This window comes from Triticum urartu, chromosome 3A (assembly GCF_056163025.1).
Source record: "Triticum urartu cultivar PI428250 chromosome 3A, HENAU_Tu73, whole genome shotgun sequence".
NCBI lineage: Eukaryota > Viridiplantae > Streptophyta > Magnoliopsida > Poales > Poaceae > Triticum > Triticum urartu.
In genome coordinates this window covers 557,892,588-557,913,611 of record NC_141875.1, presented here as the reverse complement: position 1 = coordinate 557,913,611, position 21,024 = coordinate 557,892,588, and the positions used below count along the sequence as shown (strand labels likewise).

At 44.5% G+C, this 21,024-nt stretch overlaps 1 protein-coding gene across 1 annotated transcript; it reads right to left on the bottom strand.

Annotated features, from left to right (window-relative positions):
• Nucleotides 1-11,270: 11,270 nt before the first annotated feature.
• On the bottom strand, nt 11,271-12,712 carry LOC125545061 (cysteine proteinase inhibitor). Its single transcript, XM_048708919.2, has 3 exons — nt 12,393-12,712; nt 11,718-11,920; nt 11,271-11,425 (listed from the first exon to the last, which is right to left on the bottom strand). The coding sequence occupies exons 1-2, from the start codon at nt 12,624-12,626 to the stop codon at nt 11,726-11,728; spliced, it is 429 nt and encodes a 142-aa protein (XP_048564876.1). The 5' UTR covers nt 12,627-12,712; the 3' UTR covers nt 11,271-11,425; nt 11,718-11,725.
• Nucleotides 12,713-21,024: the final 8,312 nt, after the last annotated feature.

Genomic DNA, 21,024 nt, shown 5'->3' with positions numbered 1-21,024 from the left:
TACGCTTACGTGAGACCGGTTCCACCGACTAACATGCACAAGTTGCATAAGGTGGCTGGCGGGTGTCTGTCTCTCCCACTTTAGTTGGAGCGGATTCGATGAAAAGGGTCCTTATGAAGGGTAAATAGAAGTTGACAAATCACGTTGTGGCTTTCACGTAGGTAAGAAAACATTCTTGCTAGAACCATTTTTCAGCCACGTAAAACTTGCAACAACAATTAGAGGACATCTAACTTGTTTTTGCAGCAAGTGCTTTGTGATATGATATGGCCAAAGTTGTGATGAATGATGAATGATATATATGTGATGTATGAGATGTTCATGCTATTGTAATAGGAATCACGACTTGCATGTCGATGAGTATGACAACCGGCAGGAGCCATAGGAGTTGTCTTTATTTTTTGTATGACCTGCGTGTCATTGAGAAACGCCATGTAAATTACTTTACTTTATTGCTAAACGCGTTAGCCTTAGTAGTAGAAGTAATAGTTGGCGAGCAACTTCATGGAGACACGATGATGGAGATCATGATGATGGAGATCATGGTGTCATGCCGGTGACAAGATGAACATGGAGCCCCAAGATGGAGATCAAAGGAGCTATGTGATATTGGCCATATCATGTCACTATTATTATTTGATTGCATGTGATGTTTATCATGTTTTTGCATCTTGTTTGCTTAGAACGACGGTAGTAAATAAGATGATCCCTCATAATAATTTCAAGAAAGTGTTCCCCCTAACTGTGCACCGTTGCGACAGTTCGTTGTTTCGAAGCACCACGTGATGGTCGGGTGTGATAGATTCCAACGTTCACATACAACGGGTGTAAGACAGATTTACACGTGCAAACACTTAGGTTGACTTGACGAGCCTAGCATGTACAGACATGGCCTCGGAACACAGAAGACCGAAAGGTCGAGCATGAGTCGTATAGAAGATACGATCAACATGAAGATGTTCACCGATGTTGACTAGTCCGTCTCACGTGATGATCGGACACGGCCTAGTTAACTCGGATCATGTTATACTTAGATTACAAGAGGGATGTCTATCTAAGTGGGAGTTCATTGAATAATTTGATTAGATGAACTTAATTATCATGAACTTAGTCTAAAATCTTTACAATATGTCTTGTAGATCAAATGGCCAACGTTGTCCTCAACTTCAACACGTTCCTAGAGAAAACCAAGCTGAAAGACGATGGCAGCAACTATACGGACTGGGTCCGGAACCTGAGGATCATCCTCATAGCTGCCAAGAAAGATTATGTCCTACAAGCACCGCTAGGTGACGCACCCGTCCCACAGAACCAAGACGTTATGAACGCTTGGCAGACACGTGCTGATGATTACTCCCTCGTTCAGTGTGGCATGCTTTACAGCTTAGAACCGGGGCTCCAAAAACGTTTTGAGAGACATGGAGCATATGAGATGTTCAAAGAGCTGAAAATGGTTTTCCAAGCTCATGCCCGGGTCGAGAGATATGAAGTCTCCGACAAATTCTTCAGCTGTAAGATGGAGGAAAATAGTTCTGTCAGTGAGCACATACTCACAATCTCTGGGTTACATAACCGCTTGACTCAGCTGGGAGTTAATCTCCCGGATGACGTGGTCATTGACAGAATCCTTCAGTCGCTTCCGCCGAGCTACAAGAGCTTTGTGATGAACTTCAATATGCAGGGGATGGAAAAGACCATTCCCGAATTATTTGCAATGCTGAAATCAGCAGAGGTAGAAGTCAAAAAGGAACATCAAGTGTTGATGGTGAATAAAACCACTAAGTTCAAGAAGGGCAAGGGTAAAAAGAACTTCAAGAAGGACGGCAAGGGAGTTGCCGCGCTCGGCAAGCAAGCTGCCGGGAAGAAGCCAAAGAATGGACCCAAGCCCGAGACTGAGTGCTTTTATTGCAAGGGAAGTGGTCACTGGAAGCGGAACTGCCCCAAATACTTAGCAGACAAGAAGGCCGGCAAAACAAAAGGTATATGTGATATACATGTAATTGATGTGTACCTTACCAGTACTCGTAGTAGCTCCTGGGTATTTGATACCGGTGCAGTTGCTCACATTTGTAACTCAAAGCAGGAGCTACGGAATAAGCGGAGACTGGCGAAGGACGAGGTGACGATGCGCGTCGGGAATGGTTCCAAGGTCGATGTGATCGCCGTCGGCACGCTACCTCTACATTTACCTACGGGATTAGTTTTAAACCTCAATAATTGTTATTTAGTGCCAGCTTTGAGCATGAACGTTGTATCGGGATCTCGTTTAATTCGAGATGGCTACTCATTTAAATCCGAGAATAATGGTTGTTCTATTTGTATGAGAGATATGTTTTATGGTCATGCTCCGATGGTGAATGGTTTATTCTTAATGAATCTCGAGCGTAATGCTACACATGTTCATAGTGTGAGTACCAAAAGATGTAAGATTGATAATGATAGTCCCACATACTTGTGGCACTGCCGCCTTGGTCACATAGGTGTCAAACGCATGAAGAAGCTCCATGCTGATGGACTTTTAGAGTCTCTTGATTACGAATCATTTGACACGTGCGAACCATGCCTCATGGGTAAAATGACCAAGACTCCGTTCTCAGGAACAATGGAGCGAGCAACCAACTTATTGGAAATCATACATACTGATGTGTGCGGTCCAATGAGTATTGAGGCTCGCGGTGGCTATCGTTATGTTCTCACCCTCACTGATGACTTGAGTAGATATGGGTATGTCTACTTAATGAAACACAAGTCTGAAACCTTTGAAAAGTTCAAAGAATTTCAGAGTGAGGTTGAGAATCAACGTGACAGAAAAATCAAGTTTTTACGATCAGATCATGGAGGAGAATACTTGAGTCACGAATTTGGCACACACTTAAGAAAATGTGGAATAGTTTCACAACTCACACCGCCTGGAACACCTCAGCGTAATGGTGTGTCCAAACATCGTAATCGCACTCTATTAGATATGGTGCGATCTATGATGTCTCTTGCCGATTTACCGCTATCTTTTTGGGGGTATGCTTTAGAGACTGCCGCATTCACTTTAAATAGGGCTCCGTCGAAATCCGTTGAGACGACACCATATGAATTATGGTTTGGGAAGAAACCTAAGCTGTCGTTTCTAAAAGTTTGGGGATGCGATGCTTATGTCAAGAAACTTCAACCTGAAAAGCTCGAACCCAAGTCGGAAAAATGCGTCTTCATAGGATACCCTAAAGAAACTATTGGGTATACCTTCTACCTCAGATCCGAAGGCAAGATCTTTGTTGCCAAGAATGGGTCCTTTCTAGAGAAAGAGTTTCTCTCGAAAGAAGTAAGTGGGAGGAAAGTAGAACTTGATGAAGTATTACCTCTTGAACCGGAAAATGGCGCAGCTCAAGAAAATGTTCCTGAGGTGCCTGCACCAACTAGAGAGGAAGTTAATGATGATGATCAAGATACTTCTGATCAAGCTCCTACTGAAATTCGAAGGTACACAAGGACACGTTCCGCACCAGAGTGGTACGGCAACCCTGTCTTGGAAATCATGTTGTTAGACAACGGTGAACCTTCGAACTATGAAGAAGCGATGGCGGGCCCGGATTCCGACAAATGGCTGGAAGCCATGAAATCCGAGATAGGATCCATGTATGAAAACAAAGTATGGACTTTGACTGACTTGCCCGTAGAGCGGCGAGCCATAGAAAATAAATGGATCTTTAAGAAGAAGACAGACGCGGATGGTAATGTGACCATCTATAAAGCTCGGCTTGTCGCTAAAGGTTATCGACAAGTTCAAGGGGTTGACTACGATGAGACTTTCTCACCGGTAGCGAAGCTAAAGTCCGTCCGAATCATGTTAGCAATTGCCGCATTCTATGATTATGAGATATGGCAAATGGACGTCAAAACGGCATTCCTTAATGGTTTCCTTAAGGAAGAATTGTATATGATGCAGCCGGAAGGTTTTGTCGATCCTAAGAATGCTAACAAGGTGTGCAAGCTCCAACGCTCGATTTATGGGCTGGTGCAAGCATCTCGGAGTTGGAACATTCGCTTTGATGAGATGATCAAAGCGTTTGGGTTTACGCAGACTTATGGAGAAGCCTGTGTTTACAAGAAAGTGAGTGGGAGCTCTGTAGCATTTCTCATATTATATGTAGATGACATACTTTTGATGGGAAATGATATAGAACTCTTGGACAGCATTAAGGCCTACTTGAATAAGAGTTTTTCAATGAAGGACCTTGGAGAAGCTGCTTATATATTAGGCATCAAGATCTATAGAGACAGATCAAGACGCCTCATAGGTCTTTCACAAAGCACATACCTTGATAAGATATTGAAGAAGTTCAATATGGATCAGTCTAAGAAGGGGTTCTTGCCTGTGTTGCAAGGTGTGAAATTGAGCTCAGCTCAATGTCCGACCACGATAGAAGATATAGAAGAGATGAGTGTCATCCCCTATGCCTCAGCCATAGGTTCTATTATGTATGCCATGCTGTGTACCAGACCTGATGTAAACCTTGCCGTAAGTTTGGTAGGTAGGTACCAAAGTAATCCCGGCAAGGAACACTAGACAGCGGTCAAGAATATCCTGAAGTACCTAAAAAGGACTAAGGAAATGTTTCTCGTTTATGGAGGTGACGAAGAGCTCGTCGTAAAAGGTTACGTCGACGCTAGCTTCGACACAGATCTGGATGACTCTAAGTCACAAACCGGATACGTGTATATTTTGAATGGTGGGGCAGTAAGCTGGTGCAGTTGCAAGCAGAGCGTCGTGGCAGGATCTACATGTGAAGCGGAGTACATGGCAGCCTCGGAGGCAGCGCATGAAGCAAATTGGGTGAAGGAGTTCATCACCGACCTAGGAGTCATACCCAATGCGTCGGGGCCGATCAAGCTCTTCTGTGACAACTGGAGCTATTGCTCTTGCCAAGGAGCCCAGGTTTCACAAGAAGACAAGGCACATCAAGCGTCGCTTCAACTCCATTCGTGAAAATGTTCAAGATGGAGACATAGATATTTGTAAAGTACATACGGACCTCAATGTTGCAGATCCGTTGACTAAACCTCTCCCTAGAGCAAAACATGATCAACACCTGAATTCCATGGGTGTTCGATTCATCACAATGTAACTAGATTATTGACTCTAGTGCAAGTGGGAGACTGTTGGAAATATGCCCTAGAGGCAATAATAAAAGCATTATTATTATATTTCCTTGTTCATGATAATTGTCTTTATTCATGCTATAATTGTGTTATCCAGAAATCGTAATACATGTGTGAATAAAAGACACCAACATGTCCCTAGTAAGCCTCTAGTTGACTAGCTCGTTGATCAACAGATAGTCATGGTTTCCTGACTATGGACATTGGATGTCATTGATAACGAGATCACATCATTAGGAGAATGATGTGATGGACAAGACCCAATCCTAAACATAGCACAAGATCGTATAGTTCGTTTGCTAGAGTTTTCCAATGTCAAGTATCCTTTCCTTAGACCATGAGATCATGTAACTCCCGGATGCCGTAGGAGTGCTTTGGGTGTACCAAACATCACAACGTAACTGGGTGACTATAAAGGTATACTACGGGTATCTCCGAAAGTGTCTGTTGGGTTGACACGGATCAAGACTGGGATTTGTCACTCCGTATGACGGAGAGGTATCACTGGGCCCACTCGGTAATGCATCATCATAATGAGCTCAAAGTGACCAAGTGTCTGATCACGGGATCATGCATTACGGTATGAGTAAAGTGACTTGCCGGTAACGAGATTGAACGAGGTATTGGGATACCGACGATCGAATCTCGGGCAAGTAACATACCGATTGACGAAGGGAATTGTATACGGGGTTGCTTGAATCCTCGACATCGTGGTTCATCCGAGGAGATCATCGAGGAGCATGTGGGAGCCAACATGGGTATCCAGATCCCGTTGTTGGTTATTGACCGGAGAGCGATCTCGGTCATGTCTACATGTCTCCCGAACCCGTAGGGTCTACACACTTAAGGTTCGGTGACGCTAGGGTTGTAGGGATATGTATATGCAGTAACCCGAATGTTGTTCGGAGTCCCGGATGAGACCCCGGACGTCATGAGGAGTTCCGGAATGGTCCGGAGGTAAAGAATTATATATAGGAAGTGCTATTTCGTCCATCGGGACAAGTTTCGGGGTCACCGGTATTGTACCGGGACCACCGGAAGGGTCCCGGGGGTCCACCGGGTGGGGCCACCTGCCCCCGGGGGCCACATGGGCTGTAGGGGGTGCGCCTTGGCCTGTATGGGCCAAGGGCACCAGCCCCAAGAGGCCCATGCGCCTAGGGTTCAAGAAGGGAAGAGTCCCAAAGGGGGAAGGCACCTCCTAGGTGCCTTGGGGAGGAGGGATTCCTCCCTTGGCCGCCGCCCCCTAGGAGATTGGATCTCCTAGGGCCGGCACCCCCCCTAGGCCCCCCTATATATAGTGGGGAGATGGAGGACTTCAAACCCCACGCCTTTGGTGCCTCCCTCTCCCTCTCCAACACATCCTCCTCCTCCATAGTGCTTGGCGAAGCCCTGCCGGAGTACTGCAGCTCCATCACCACCACGCCGTCGTGCTGCTGCTGGAGCCATCTTCCTCAACCTCTCCTTTCCCCTTACTGGATCAAGAAGAAGGAGATGTTACGCTGACCGTACGTGTGTTGAACGCGGAGGTGCCGTCCGTTCGGCGCTAGGATCTCCGGTGATTTGGATCACGTCGAGTACGCCTTCCTCATCCCCGTTCTTTGAACGCTTCCGCGCGTGATCTACAAAGGTATGTAGATGCAATCCGATCACTCGTTGCTAGATGAACTCCTAGATGGATCTTGGTGAAACCGTAGGAAAATTTTTGTTTTCTGCAACGTTCCCCAACACTTTCTCCAAAAAGTTTGAGCGTTGCCCGAAATTTGACCCTTGCGACTAGCCAGATAGCGTGTTTTTTCATTCCTGGCCACTCAATCATTTGGTTGGTTCGTCTGGTTTCCTTTTGCTCATGTCATCCCAGGTGGGGATTGTTAGTTTGATGGTTCACATCATTTGCATGGAGAGATGTCGTCAAGTTTTCTATGAATCTGGTTGCAACATGAAAAGATAAAGCCTATGAGTCAATTTACCTTCTCAACCGCCCTTTGGGGATGATTTCGTAGAAGGAACATCTGCTCAACGTGTTGTCCATGGCTTGCTTAACTTCCCGGTCGAGATCGGTTTTTGCTTACAAGGAAAATACAAATGTGATACGAACATAACCTATTTCTCAATTGTTATTTTCCGTAGCAGTTATGAGATGAGCTAAGGCCCGAGCATCAAAAGAACTCTCAGAGGCCATTCACCTGCTCAAGAAAACAACTTATGTCTCGACAAAGAAAGCGGCAACACGACTTATCTTGACAAAGAAAGTTATGAAATGATCATAGTCAAGGCAGTTGATGAAAAAAATCCTTCAAACAGTTCACTTAACTTTCGGGCTACAGTTGGTCTCTGCACCAATTGACGCAACGGGTCATATAATTAAGTTGATACAAGGTGCTTTCATGTAGCATCAAAGTTGATAGGTAGTCATGATAGGCAACTTATAGGTAATGATAGATAATTTGGTAGTCATTGTAGCCAACTCAAGAAACATTTTTAGGATGATATGTGACCATGATACACATCGTAAGTACCAAAGGTGCTTGAGAGGGAAACAATCTTCAAAAGCAACTTCATAGGTGACCCTAGGCAACTTGACGGTCATGATAGCCAACTTTATAAGAGCATTGAGTCGATAGGTAATCATGATAGGCAACCTGGCAAGTGCTTCTAATAACACCAGAGTTGATAGCTAGTCATGGTAGACAACTTACAGGTGATGCTAAACAATTTGGTAGTCATCGTAGCCAACTCAAAAAAACATCAGGATGATAGGTGACCATAAAACACAACCTAACCGAAAGTTGCGTACTATAGTACAAAAGTTGCTTCTCCATGGCGTCAAAGTTGCTATAGAAAAAGGTATGTCGAAATCAACTTCATAGGTGACACTAGCCAACTTGCTGGTCATGATAGCCAACTTTATAAGAGCACTGAGTTAATAGGTACTCATGATAAACAACCTGGCAAGATGTTTCATGTAACGGTGTAACACTATAGTTGATAGGTAGTCATGGTAGACAACCTACATGTGGACGAATAGCCTTGTGGGCACACACCTACAGGAGTGCCAGTGGTCGATTCTCCCCCTCTCGCGACCGTGTCGGACCCATGCGGGAAGGACGTTGGGATGATAGGTGACCATGATACACGACCTAACTGAAAGTTGCTTACTACTTCATGGCACCAAAGTATAGTACAAAAGTTGCCTCTTCATGGCACCAAAGTTGCCTGAGAAAAAAAACCATGGAAACATACTAATATGTCATTTAGTTTTGAAGAGCTCGTCCAGAAATCCAATGATGAAAATGAATCTTAATTCTGATGCTCGGTTCAAAATTTATGAATTTTTAAAAAATGAAACACACAAAACAATTACACATTGGACAAGATTTTATTTGAGGGTGGATTTTGCATTATAGCATTAGGACAAAAACTTACCTTTTTGGTTGTGTGTTCGGAAACGCTAGGGAGCTTGCGTCCCTATTTAGAAGACACTGGAAAAGCTATTGCAGACTGAGGCAACAAATTTTCTTCTCGCTTACTACATGACGGAATCAATACCAAAAAACTAGTCCAGAGAAAATCAATTCATCCGGAATTTTATGATTACGCATGTGTAATGAACATACTGAGACTGCAACGCATTTTTGGGGGGATTGTACTTTTGCACAAAATTGTTGGGCCACAATTATTCCTCATATAAACAATTTCATTGCACTTTTAGATGAAGCCTCTTTTGCCATCTCAGCACTCCCACAGAACATCGCACTGGATAGTATTATTCTGGGGCGTTGGCATATCTGGACAGAGAAATAGGGGAAAAAATAATCAAAAGTGTAGCTGAATATATAGACTCCAGGAAATTCTTGATTAAGCGAGACCTTCAACTGCTGGAGCACAGGATGCTTCTAGATACCTTAAAGGAATGGATTGGCACTCATCTATGATGCCGGCCATTGATTTAATTCACACTCTGTGATCCCTAGAACTGGTGTTGGATAACTGTACTTTTTTTCTGTCCTTTTGTACATATTTGACTTTAATTAATGAAAATCACCATAAAACGATTTGTTCTACAGTTCCCGATTCATACAAAAAAGGCAGGGCATCAAACATGCTAAAAAAAATCACAGTTTAGATCGTTTAGGTCAATAGGCACCAGAATAGGAGAAAACAGATACTCAAGGCGATTCCAGTGCAGAAACCACCCTCTTTCTCACGCCTTTCTTCTTTTTTGTGGGGGAATCACAACTTTTTTAATTGCATTCTTTTATTCTTCTTTCTTTGCGTGGAATCACAGCTCTTATCTTTAACTTTGTCAAATTCGGATACTGGATATGAATTCAGAGGCCAGGGAAGCACGATTTCATCATCTAATGGCATTTGCACATGGCGTCTAGTAGAAGACTATGTCCTAGCTTCAGCTAAATAGGCAATGAAGACAAACCCGGTATGAAGGATCGAATATCGAAATGCAGGTATACCTTATGTTGAGCCAAAGGGTACAGCAAGAAATAAAGGTTGCATTTTTTTACATACAAACTATAGTTTGCGTTCCTCTTTGCCAAAGGGGTTTCCCCCGCTTTATATACAAAGCAACCTACCGAACCATGTAGGAATAGGTGCTGGGACGGAAGCAGTACAGTCACGCCAAAAGAAACGACAGAGAAAGAGCAAAAGAAACAAATGCCGACAACGGCGGATCAACAAAAATGAAGAAGTCTCGCGATCGCTGCGCTCATCGGGATCATCCACTAGGCTCCAAGACTCCGAAGCGCCGACACCTATCAACACCTCCAAAAGGATTGCGACGATGACGACGCTGCTACCAAGGGTTTTCCCCGGTACACGACGAGGCGAGAGGAAGGGTAGCCCCCGACGCCCTCCCGGAAGGTCAGGTGGCACCCACGAGCCCCACCGCGCCAGTGTCGGCCACGCCGACAGGGGTTTCCCCCGATCCCAACCCGCACCTCGAGCGCTCCGGATCCAGCCACCAAACCAACCACCACCCTGCGCCAACGCGGTCATGAGCCCCCCACGCCGTCTCACCACGACACCGCGAAGTGAGGACAGAGCGGTGAAGAGTAAAAGCCGGGACTAGGGCATCAGCACCGTCGGCACACGGGAGGGCCCCACCTCCACCGTCCGCGACGGTAGCCGTCCGGACGCAATAGCAGGAGCACACTAGGCCCACGGGCCCGGCCAAGCCCTCATGGGCCCGTAAAGCTCCCGCCCTCGCGCTGTTGCCGGCACGCCGTCGACACCGACGCCCCATATCCGAGCCGCTCCTCCTTCTCACCGCGCCGCAGACAACGAGGCCACGCCGGGGGGCCGGCCCGCTAGGACCCAGCTGGGGCCCGACGGGCCCAGATCTGGGCCCGGGGCACGACGTCGGCCACCTAGCACCACCACGCTGCCCTGCCGCCAAGGAGCGGCGCCGACACCACGCCTGCCGTCGGCCACCGCCGCAGGGCCGCCGGACCGCAGTCAAGCCAGGCTGCACCGCCACCGCCTCCCTGCCCCGAGAAGGGAGCACGCGCGCGTAGGGACAAGAAGGTCCGCCGTCGGTGGCACCACCCGGGCCAGCGCCGAGGGCGTCCGCCGGCAGCGGCAGGGGGAGACGCGGGAGGAGGGGGCCCGCGGGTGAGGAGCTCGAGCTCCGCCCAGGCCACCTCCCGAGGAGGCGGATCTGGACAGGGGAAGGGGGAGGGCTGAAGGAGACGGAGGCAGGGCGCGAGGCCGGCGGCGGTGGGAGGGGAGGAGGGGGAACCCTAGCTGCCTCCCTCACCGAAGCTTAAGCAGTTACCAACAACCTGAATGTTCCTTGCATTCCTCTTTCATGCATGTATCATTGCTACACTAATGCAGTTATCAAATAAGCAGCCAGTTCCTACTTCCTACTTCTTTTCTGCTCGCTGCTATTTCCTGGATCCCTGGCCGCAGCTCGAACATCACAGTGCGGCTATCCCTCTTATACTGGAGAAACCATATCAGGCAAAGCTAAATCAACTGCAATAATTATGCTTTTTTTAAGCTAAACCATCTCAAACTCTAATGGTCAGATATAATGGGCAGGCTAATGTGATGCTAATTGCTGCCCAGGGTAAAACAAGTCAATCAAAGGAAAAACAAAATACAATAATACTGAGAATTTTATTTAGAGATGTGGTTAAAACAACTTGCAAGAAGCGGACTTATTCTTGATATTACACGAGAACACGCTAAACCATGTCCGATAGATAGCTACATCAACACCATAGCTGCAGATCCTTGCAAAGCTGGGACGCGCCTGAAATTATTTAGATTAACAAATCAATTCTCTACAAACAAATGGCGAACAAGGTTCTAAACATCATGTGTCTTAATAATCTCTAGTAATTCATGGTTAACATCATGTGTCCTGATGATCAATAATAAAGAAACTTATGGACATAGTTATTCACAGCCTGCATGATTCAACCAGGGCAAACACAGCTGAGATGATATGCTCTTGAAACAAGAATCAACCTTGATACTTTGCCGCATGAAATAGACGCAATTTTATTCGACGGTATTCAGTGTGAAACAGAGGGAAATCTTACCTTATGAGTTATGCGCTTGGAACGTCCTCCACCAGCTTGAACTCCTCGAGCTTCTTAAAGTTCTCCCATGGTTTCTCCCACACCTTAGCTTCATAGAGCTTCTTGGCCCCACCTTCAGTGACCCGGATTGTAATGTAGTGCATCGTGCCAGCAACAGTTTGCTTCTTCACCTTCACCACATTCTCGAACTCCAGCAGGGCATTCTGCGACAGGGGCAGCACCAAAATTATCAATCGGACTAAAAACCTCCATTGTCATGGCGAGAAACGTACTAGGACAATCATTAGCACAAATACAAATACAAATCAGGTAAATATAGGAGGAGCACTGTAGTTGGACTGACTACCAAATACTCCCTCCATCCCAAAATAAATGTCTCTAGTACAAAGTTGTACTAAGGGACATTTATTTTGGGACGGACGGAGTACTATACTTCATTTTTCTTTTTGTTGCGAAAAAAGACATCATGGTTCAGATCAAATCACACTGATTCATATGATTTACAGCGGTCGAACTCAACTTAGATCGGTGTAATAGTGAACAAGGGCCTGTAACCAAAGCTTTGTGGATCCAACAGCCCGGCTGTCCAACACAGATTCAGTTGGACCTCACTCACAGGGATGGACATGACAGAGACAGGGGGGGGGGGGGGGGGGGGGGGTAGCGAGGGCTTACGGCCTTGTTGTTGTGCTCGGAGACGGCGAAGCGGGCGAGCGCGATGACGTCGAGGTCGTTCTCTTGCCCCATCGGCGAGTCACTGATGCCTCCCACCAGCGGCCCCGCGTCTTCCGCCATGGCAGCTTTGTCCCGTGCGCTCTGCGTCTGGGTCTGAGTAAACGGCACGACGATGGCGAGTAGCAAGAGGAGGGCAGCAACCGATCCCACGACCCGATATTTCCACATCTCCATCGATCGATCGGGGTCGGGATTTATAGCTGCAGCGGCAGAGCAGGGGAGGAGGGATACAATCCGTCGGCGGTGTATTATTGTGTGGGGACACTCCGGAGTCTGGACGGGGCACGGGAGCGGATGGAATAGGATCGTCGGGCCCTACCACGTCCCCGTGCCGACTTTTCCCCAATCCCGAGGGGTTGACGGCCTGCGTAACGCGCTATGCTATCGCCAATGGCGACACTGTCGGCCATGGCTGGATTCCTTCCTTCTTCTCCTTTGGTTCATAGGATAGAAATATTATAGATATAGAAAAATCATAGAAAATGAGATAACATGAATCTTAATTCTTATAGAGAAAGAGATGTCATTTGATGCATATAATAGGAATTTTTTCATTGAGTCTTAGCTAATGTTTTTTTCCCTTCAAAATGTGAAGGATTGATTCCTATCCTACATAGAAATAGGAAACCATTCCTACAAATCAAAGGGCTTCAAAGGAAATTTTCCTTTGTAAATCCTATTCTATAGAAATCCTATGAAATTCCTACAAAGCAAAGGAGGCCTAGATGTTTATCTTCTGGTTTCCTTGTTCATGTAAAGTCAACAAAGAGCAATGGGGGGTTATTCTTTCCTATCTTCCTATGGGTGGATCCGTGGATGACAGAGGAGCAAAGCTTAAATGAAAATACTGGAAGCGAATTCTTGGGTTTAAGTCAAGATTATGAAGGAAGGGGTAATGAAGTCACGAGGTCGAAATTTCGCCACGTATATGAATATATGTATGATTCGTTGCATGCGTGTACCTGTGACAACTGACAAGTTGCTGCTTATCTTTCCAGGAGTTTTGCTTGGTCCTTAATTCACTGTCATGCATGTGATCGTTGACGCTAGAAAATTGAGAGCATTGCTTGGATTTAAAAGATAAAAGGTGTGCTACTGTATAAGAGCGTCTACAACCGGACTTCCCACCCCTACCCCTCTTTATACGCCCCGCTGGATGGCCCGGGCACTAGTCAGTCAAAAAAACCATACCCGGACGGATGCCGTTTCATATCAAACCCAAATCTGAGATGGATATAGAGGGACGAGACTTGCCTGCGCCCCACGCGTGCGCTCATCCGTGCTACCGCGTACGTGACTTGATTTCAATGGAACAAAATAAGGCCCAGGCCCACCTCGTTAAAATCAGGGGATGATTAGATTAGGAAGGAAAAAGAAAAAAAAACAGTCGTAGGATGAAGTGTAAGTACGGATGAAAACATGGAAAGGGAGCAGGCAAGCCGGATCCGATATAGAGAGGCCCAAGAGTGTCCACCACGTCAAACCAGGCAGTCTGACCATACCTTAAATTACACCAAATCCACCCCATCTCCCCCGCCCTCGGGCGCATCCAGGATTGCAGCATAGCAAGTGGTTTCCCTCTTGTTTTGGTGTTCTATTGTTTCCTATCTATGGGCTTCACTTCATTTTTTCATTCATTTAGAAAACACGAAAAAATATTTATTTCAAATATTGAACAATGTTCTTTTTTTGCGAGAAACTTACAATCTATTTATCTTCAATCATGGCAGTACAAAGAACAATAGAGGTAATAAAAACTACAATCATGTTCGTGGACCACCCAACGATGACTACAAGCACTAGAGCGAGCCGAAGGCGCGCCGCCGTCATCGCCCCTCCCTCGCCGCTGCCGGGCAAACCTTATTGTAGTAGACAGTCGGGAAGTCGTCGTGATAACGCATCATAGGACCAGCGCACCAGAGTAGCAACCATCGCCGATGAAGAAAATCATAGAGCAGAAGGATCAAACTTGTAAATGCCTAAACAAAGACGAACGAATACCGGATCTAAATAGATCCACTGAAGACCAGCACCGGCCGAATGCCGCAAGATCCGACGAAGACAAACCTCCACACACCCTCCGATGATACTAGATGCACCATCGAGACGGGGATAGAATGTGGGAGACATTATTCCTATTAAGGGACATCGTCGCCGACACACAACCCCAACCAAGATGCTGAATCTAACAAGAACGAGAACGGGGGTCCCTCTTGCCGGCGGGGGGGGCCGAGGTCCTGCGCACCTCCATGGCCTAGAGGCCATCGGAGATAGGACGGATCGGCGACACCGCCGACGGGAGGAGAAGAGCTTTTCTTATGGAGGAGAAAAAAACAATGTTTGAAATTTGAGAACATTGTTTTGACATGATCATTATTTGAAAAATGCGATCATTCTAAAAATATTTGGTGAACTTTTTTAAAAAAATTGTGAACATTTTAAATGTTATTTTTTAAAAAAGTATGAACCTTTTAATTGTTGTAGATTTTTTTTCATGAAAATTCATGAGAATTTTATTAGAAAGCATAGGAACCATCAAGAAACATTGTCCTCATAGAAAGCCAAAAAATGTTGCACAAAGAAGAAAATACAACCAAGTCCCCTAGACAGGGTCTTCATTGTTTAGGGTGGGCATAAAAACTGACGAACCGGATACTGGACCGAAACCATTTTTTCTCATTGGTACAAATTATCCGGTTTTTACCTTCCACAGCCGAACAACATTTGGTAGGTTCGGTTAGCCGAAACAAAACAAAACTGTATAACCTAGCCAATACACATAACCTATCCTGGAACTCTCCCAGGCTGGACGAACGACCATCTCCTTTTTTCCAGTAGGCAAATCATATTCCCTGTGTAGGTCGCGGAATAGCAATCAATCGTGGGAGGTCCTAACTGGCGCAGCGGTAGCGAGAAAAAAGCGGGAAAAAAAAAAACAACCGCAAAAATCGTTCTCGTCGAGGATCGAAATCACGCCACAATAAGGGAGAACGAGTGTGTTTACCACCGCACCTACTTTGCGCTACTGGCCAAATCCAGGGCGAAAATATATAAGTACATTGGTAGTCGCGTAATTTATTGCAAACACAAACAATTACTGTAGCTCTTTGATTTTTAATTTTCCTAAAAACACTTTGGAAAAAGTCCATGAATTACAGAAAAGTTCATTTGTTTTGAAAAAATATCGATTTTGAAAAAGAGTTCACGATTTTAAGATAAATGTCTATCAATTCTTAAAAATAGTTCACAAATCATGAGAAAAAAGTTCACAGATTTGAAAAAAGTTCATCAAAATTCAAAAAAGGTTCATCGATTTTGAAAAAAGTTCATCAAAGTTCAAAAAAGGTTCATCAATTTTGAAAACAATTTCATCAAAATTCAAAAAGGTTCATCGATTTTGGAAAAAGTTCATCAAAATGAAAAAAAAGGTTCATCGATTTTCAAAAAAGTTCACCGATTGAAATAAAAGTTCATCAAAATTCAAAAAAGGTTCATCGTTTTTGGAAAAAGTTCATCAAAATTAAAAAAAGGTTCATCAGTTTTGAAAAAAGTTCACCGATTTTCAAAAAAGTTCATCAAAATTCAAAAAAGGTTGACGGTTTTTGAAAAACTTCATCAACTTTGAAAAAAAGGTCATGATTTTGAAGAAAGTTCATCGGTTTTGGAAAAAAGTTTACGAAAAGCTGAAGAAAGTTCATCGAATTTGAAAATAAATTCATTAAAATTGAAAAAAAACCAACAAATCTGAAATAGTTCATTGACATTGAAAAAATTCATTGAAATTCGAAAAAAGTTCATCAAATTGCAAAAATTGTTCATCGAATTTGAATAAAAGTTCATCAAAATTTTAAAAAAAGTTCATAGATTTTGAAAAAAGTTGGTCGATTCGAAGAAAATGTTCATGTATTTGCGATCCAATTCATCGTGCCAAGACGAAGAGAAAAAAGAAAACGAAAAAATTAAAAAGGAAAACAAAAAAAGGAAAAAGGAAGTAGAACGAATATTAGACGGAAAAACTAAAGCGTAACCATATCCTGTCCTGTGGTCGCGTGGTTGAACTAGCCCTCCTTTACGGAGGAGGTAGGTGGTTCGAATCCTGGTAGCGCCCTTTTCTTGCGGATTAAGACACAAAATTAAAACACGTAATGGGCCAGCCCAGTGTGCCGCGGGAGGTGTGCGCCCGTTTGCACCCATGCCTGTAACGTGCGCAACGGGCGCCGTTTAGGGAATGCCATCAATCGTGTACCCCCACCCCCTCCCAGCTAGACATGTTCATGGACAAACCGGCCCAAAGCCGAAGCCCGACATTCGGGCCGGGCTCGGGCTCCACTTTCTGGCCCAAAGCCCAACCTGAAAGCCCGAAATGGCCATATATATATTTTTATTCAAAATAAAGGTATAATAAATTAATATAATATCCCAAACATTATTAATTTCATTAAAAAGTGCCACTGTTCATGTGATTTGGGCTGGGCCGGGCCGGGCTCAGGCTTGGGATTTTTTCATTGGGATTTGCCAAGCCCAGGCCCGAAGCCGACCAGGCCCAGGGAATGATCAGGTTTACTCCCAGGCACATCGTGCTCCGCATGGGCCAATCCATTCTGGGGATTTTTCCACCGGTTCTCAGGAGGTTCTATAATCTTCAATGAACCATTTTTCCCCTTTTCATTTTCTCTTTCCCTTCTTTTATCAAATTCACATTTATATTATAAAACTTTTTTAAAAAAATCATGAAGAATATTTCAGTTTTGAACCTCTTTTAAAATATTGGATAATTTTCAAATTTTCCATTATTTTTTAAAAGTTGTCAACATTTTCTGAATTGTAGAAAAAAATTGGAAATCCGTCAATATTTTTTTGACATTTGCGAACATTTATTTGAAAGTCGTGAACATTTTTTCCAAAGAATCCTAATTTTAAAATTCATGATAAAAAATATATTTTGAATTTTTTAACTTGTGATTTTTTTGAATCGCAAATTTTTTTGAAAATGATGAATTTTTTTGAATGGCGAATAGTTTTTGGAATTCGGAAATAAAGTTTGAAGTTCGCGAACATTTATTGAATGAGCGGACTATTTGGGATCACAAGCATCTTTTGAGTTCACGGGCATTTTTTTGAAATTGGGGACACTCTATTTCTACTATAGCCCTTTGAAGAAGATTGAACAGAGAAGTCACCATCCGACAACTATTTCTGGCATCAAGCGAGACGATAGTTTGCACTTAGGAGTGCGTGGGCAGGGGTATTCGATCCCATGTCACCTGGGTAATAACCAGAGCGGCTAACCACTGTGCTACTGTGGGGTTATTTATGAAATATATGGCGCGCCTTACTTGAGGCGACATGGTCCAGTTTTCTCCACTGTTTTTTCTTTCCTTTTCCCCGTTTCATTGTTTTTATCCTTTTTTTTCTCTATTTTCAAATACAAATTTTACTGGTTTTTGAAAAATGGGTTTTCCTGTATACATTTTTTTTAAAGATCAACATTATTTTAATACATGGCCAACATTTTTATATAGACATTTAACATTTTCCAAATGCTTGATTAACATTTTTCAAACACTTGTTCAACATTTTCTTTTTTCTTGTCCGGGTTTTTCATTTGTCTCTTCAGTTTTTTTCATTTTCCTTTTCCTTTGATTTATTTTGTTTCTTTTTCGTTTTTCATTTTTTGGTTTTTGTTTGTTTCTTTTTGTTTTTCGTTCTACATTCTTATATATACTTGTTCAACATTTTCCAAATAATTGTTCAACATTTTGAAATACTTATTTAATATTTTTATATACATGATCAACATTTTTTCAAATATTTGTTCAACACTTTTCAAATACTAATTCAACATTTTTTAATATTTGTTCAACATTTTTCAAATGTTTTTTAAAGAGCATTTTTTAACATATATTTAAAAAAGTATAAACAAAAGGGAAAAAAGAAAAACAGAAAACATAAATAAAAAATCAGGAAAAAGAGGCTGTAGCCTCCCGCACTCGTGGGCCGGCCCAGCTCGCTCGCCCCTTCGCGATTCCGAAGCCAGACTCCCTGAAGGTACACCTAAAAAAAAGACTCCCTGAAGGCGAGATATACGGGAATGTATCTGGTGCACCAAGGCAATTGGTGCTACCGGTGCACCGGTCGTCCGTTGCACATTCAATAACGTTCAAAAAAATCTGAAAAAATTAATGCATTGACATAACTTGAATGTATATTGTCACAAAAATTTAGATCAATATTCAAAACATAGCTCGAGATACAAAAAGGACAAATTTGACATTGAATAGTACATAACACAAGCTGGGCTTCAGTTTTGGCCCATTAGCACATCGAAGTCGAATTTGTCATTTTTGTATCTTGACCATTGTTTTGATTTTTGATTTGAATGTTTGTGACAAGATACATTGAAGTTGTATCGATACATTAATTTTTTCCAGATTTTTTTTAACAATTTTAATTGTGCAACATGGTCCGGTGCACCGGTAGCAGCAATTGCCTTGGTGCACCAGATACGTTCCCATAGACGCGCACATCCGACAGCCCTTAGGCCGAACGCCCGAGCCGGCGACGACGATGCGAACTTGCAAATACGCGGAAATAACTTTTCACCATGCCGACGGTTACAATTATATTTAAAAAAAATGCCCATGGTTACTGCCAGTCGAATCGAGCAGCACTTGACTAATCACTAGCTGCACGGCGACTGCACGTCTCACTCGTAGGTGCTCCCGAGCCGAAGAATGACTCGCAAAAACCTAAGTAAGTTTTAACATAGCTCGTCGTCCAGTGTGATGTTAGTTACACGACGTTAGCTCGCCCATAAGAAAAGATCATTTTCTTTACCGTTCTGATGTCCCTTTCTGGACCCAAATTTCGTGTTGCCTTTCTCGGAAGGGAAGTACGTATGCACTAGGGGGTCGCTCATTTTGCCCTTATTATCTCAGGGTCTGCCCCAAAAGCCCGGCAACTGTTGAAATGATGAATCTAAACTTTTCTCCGGCCAACCACTAGAGACAGCCCCCCTCCCTTGTTAGCACACCAAAACTCGTTGTACAATGCATGATGATGGCTAGGAAAAGTCATGCAGCTTCAGATGGCCGTCCCTTATCCACCATAGGGAGGACCCTGCCCACCGGAAGATATAATTTTGCTTAATCTAGTTTCTAAAGAAATATCTTAATCATCAGCTGGAGTAAGAAATAACAATGCCCTGTCTTGGTAATCTGCCCCCGTCAATTTCCCTCCGTTGCAAGCAACATGCACGTTTATGAAAGAAGACAACGCTGTCCCAACAACAGAAGACCAAACAAAATCTATTTGAATTGACACTGCCGAACCAAACCAAACCGCGCACATTATCCATCCACGGACCGGAGGTACGCGTATCAGTCAAAGTGAGAGAACAGCCTAATCAAGGAAATTCATCACGGTGACAGGATCGATGAGCCAGGACCCAGGAGGAACCGCTGCTGTAAAGAGGCGCGCGGTTCACATGGGACGGGAGATTCGAATAAGCCAGCGAAGGAGCTGTACCCTGCCCGATCGGATCGCCTTTGCCAACTTCACCGACCGCCGACCGGTCTCCAGTCCACACCAAGGCACCAGCAAACACTCTGCGCAAGTAGTAGGCCCCCGACCTCGTCACCCCCCCTGGAGTGCTTGACCTGGGCGTTTCGCCGGTCGAGCTCGAGCCATGCCGAAGCGGCCTCCTTTTTCCGCACAGGGACATGGCACCTCCCCCAACATTTTTGTGCCTTTTCCTCCCCATCGTCCACTCACAAGTTCGGTTGGGTTTGGCGAAAGAGATCGGTCATCGGTGGACTGGTGAAGTCGAGGTGCACGCTTTGGATGGGAGAAGGGTTCCTGTCCGGGTTCGGTGCCACGCCACAACTTTAGGTCTATCCAGAAGGTCATTGTGGACGCTACTCTGAACAGAGATAATCCCAAGAATTTGTCTTGAAGGCTTCTGCTCCAGCGTGCACTGCACTGCTACACTGCTGCTGCATCACCTTCCCAAGAAGCACGGTCCATAGTATACCATGATTTTTTTATGGGCCCATCGTCACAATTGCTTGCACTAACTTGGCCGCTGAGTGTGTATCTATTTTTCTCTCTCATTCGACTATGGATTTATACGAACGATACAAGCCATCTCAAAAAACAAGGAAATTGTAATAATGTTCTCTGATAGCCAACCAAACTTAATCTCCAGTACGAGCCGAAGGCAGGCTGTAGTTGCCGCTCCATCCTCGAAGCCGGCCTGATCATGTATCCTGCGGTGCGGAAGTCGTCGTGCTTCCAGCTGCACCGACGTGCTAGAGAAGGACCCGCCATCGTAGAAGCCATCTGTAGATAGAAAACCCTAAAGCTGAACCATCTCCTGAATAAAACTTGTGAGAGCTTCACAACAACGGGAAGAAGGCACCGTTGCAACAGAGAATGAGCATGGACCACCAGGGGGGCAAAAGTAGGCCCTCGCCTCATCGCCGCCGCAAAAACGGGGGGGATCACCCCGATCCCCAAGGGTCGACCTTCTATCGTAGCGACTAGTTGCCTGCAACACCACCACGCAAAGAAT

Excerpts from the sequence above, each read along its gene's own strand:
- LOC125545061 (XM_048708919.2), bottom strand. The coding sequence starts at position 12,626 with ATGGAGATGTGGAAATATCGGGTCGTGGGATCGGTTGCTGCCCTCCTC. Across the intron at positions 11,921-12,392 it reads CCGAGCACAACAACAAGGCC|AATGCCCTGCTGGAGTTCGA; the intron begins GTAAGCCCTCGC and ends CCCCTGTCGCAG.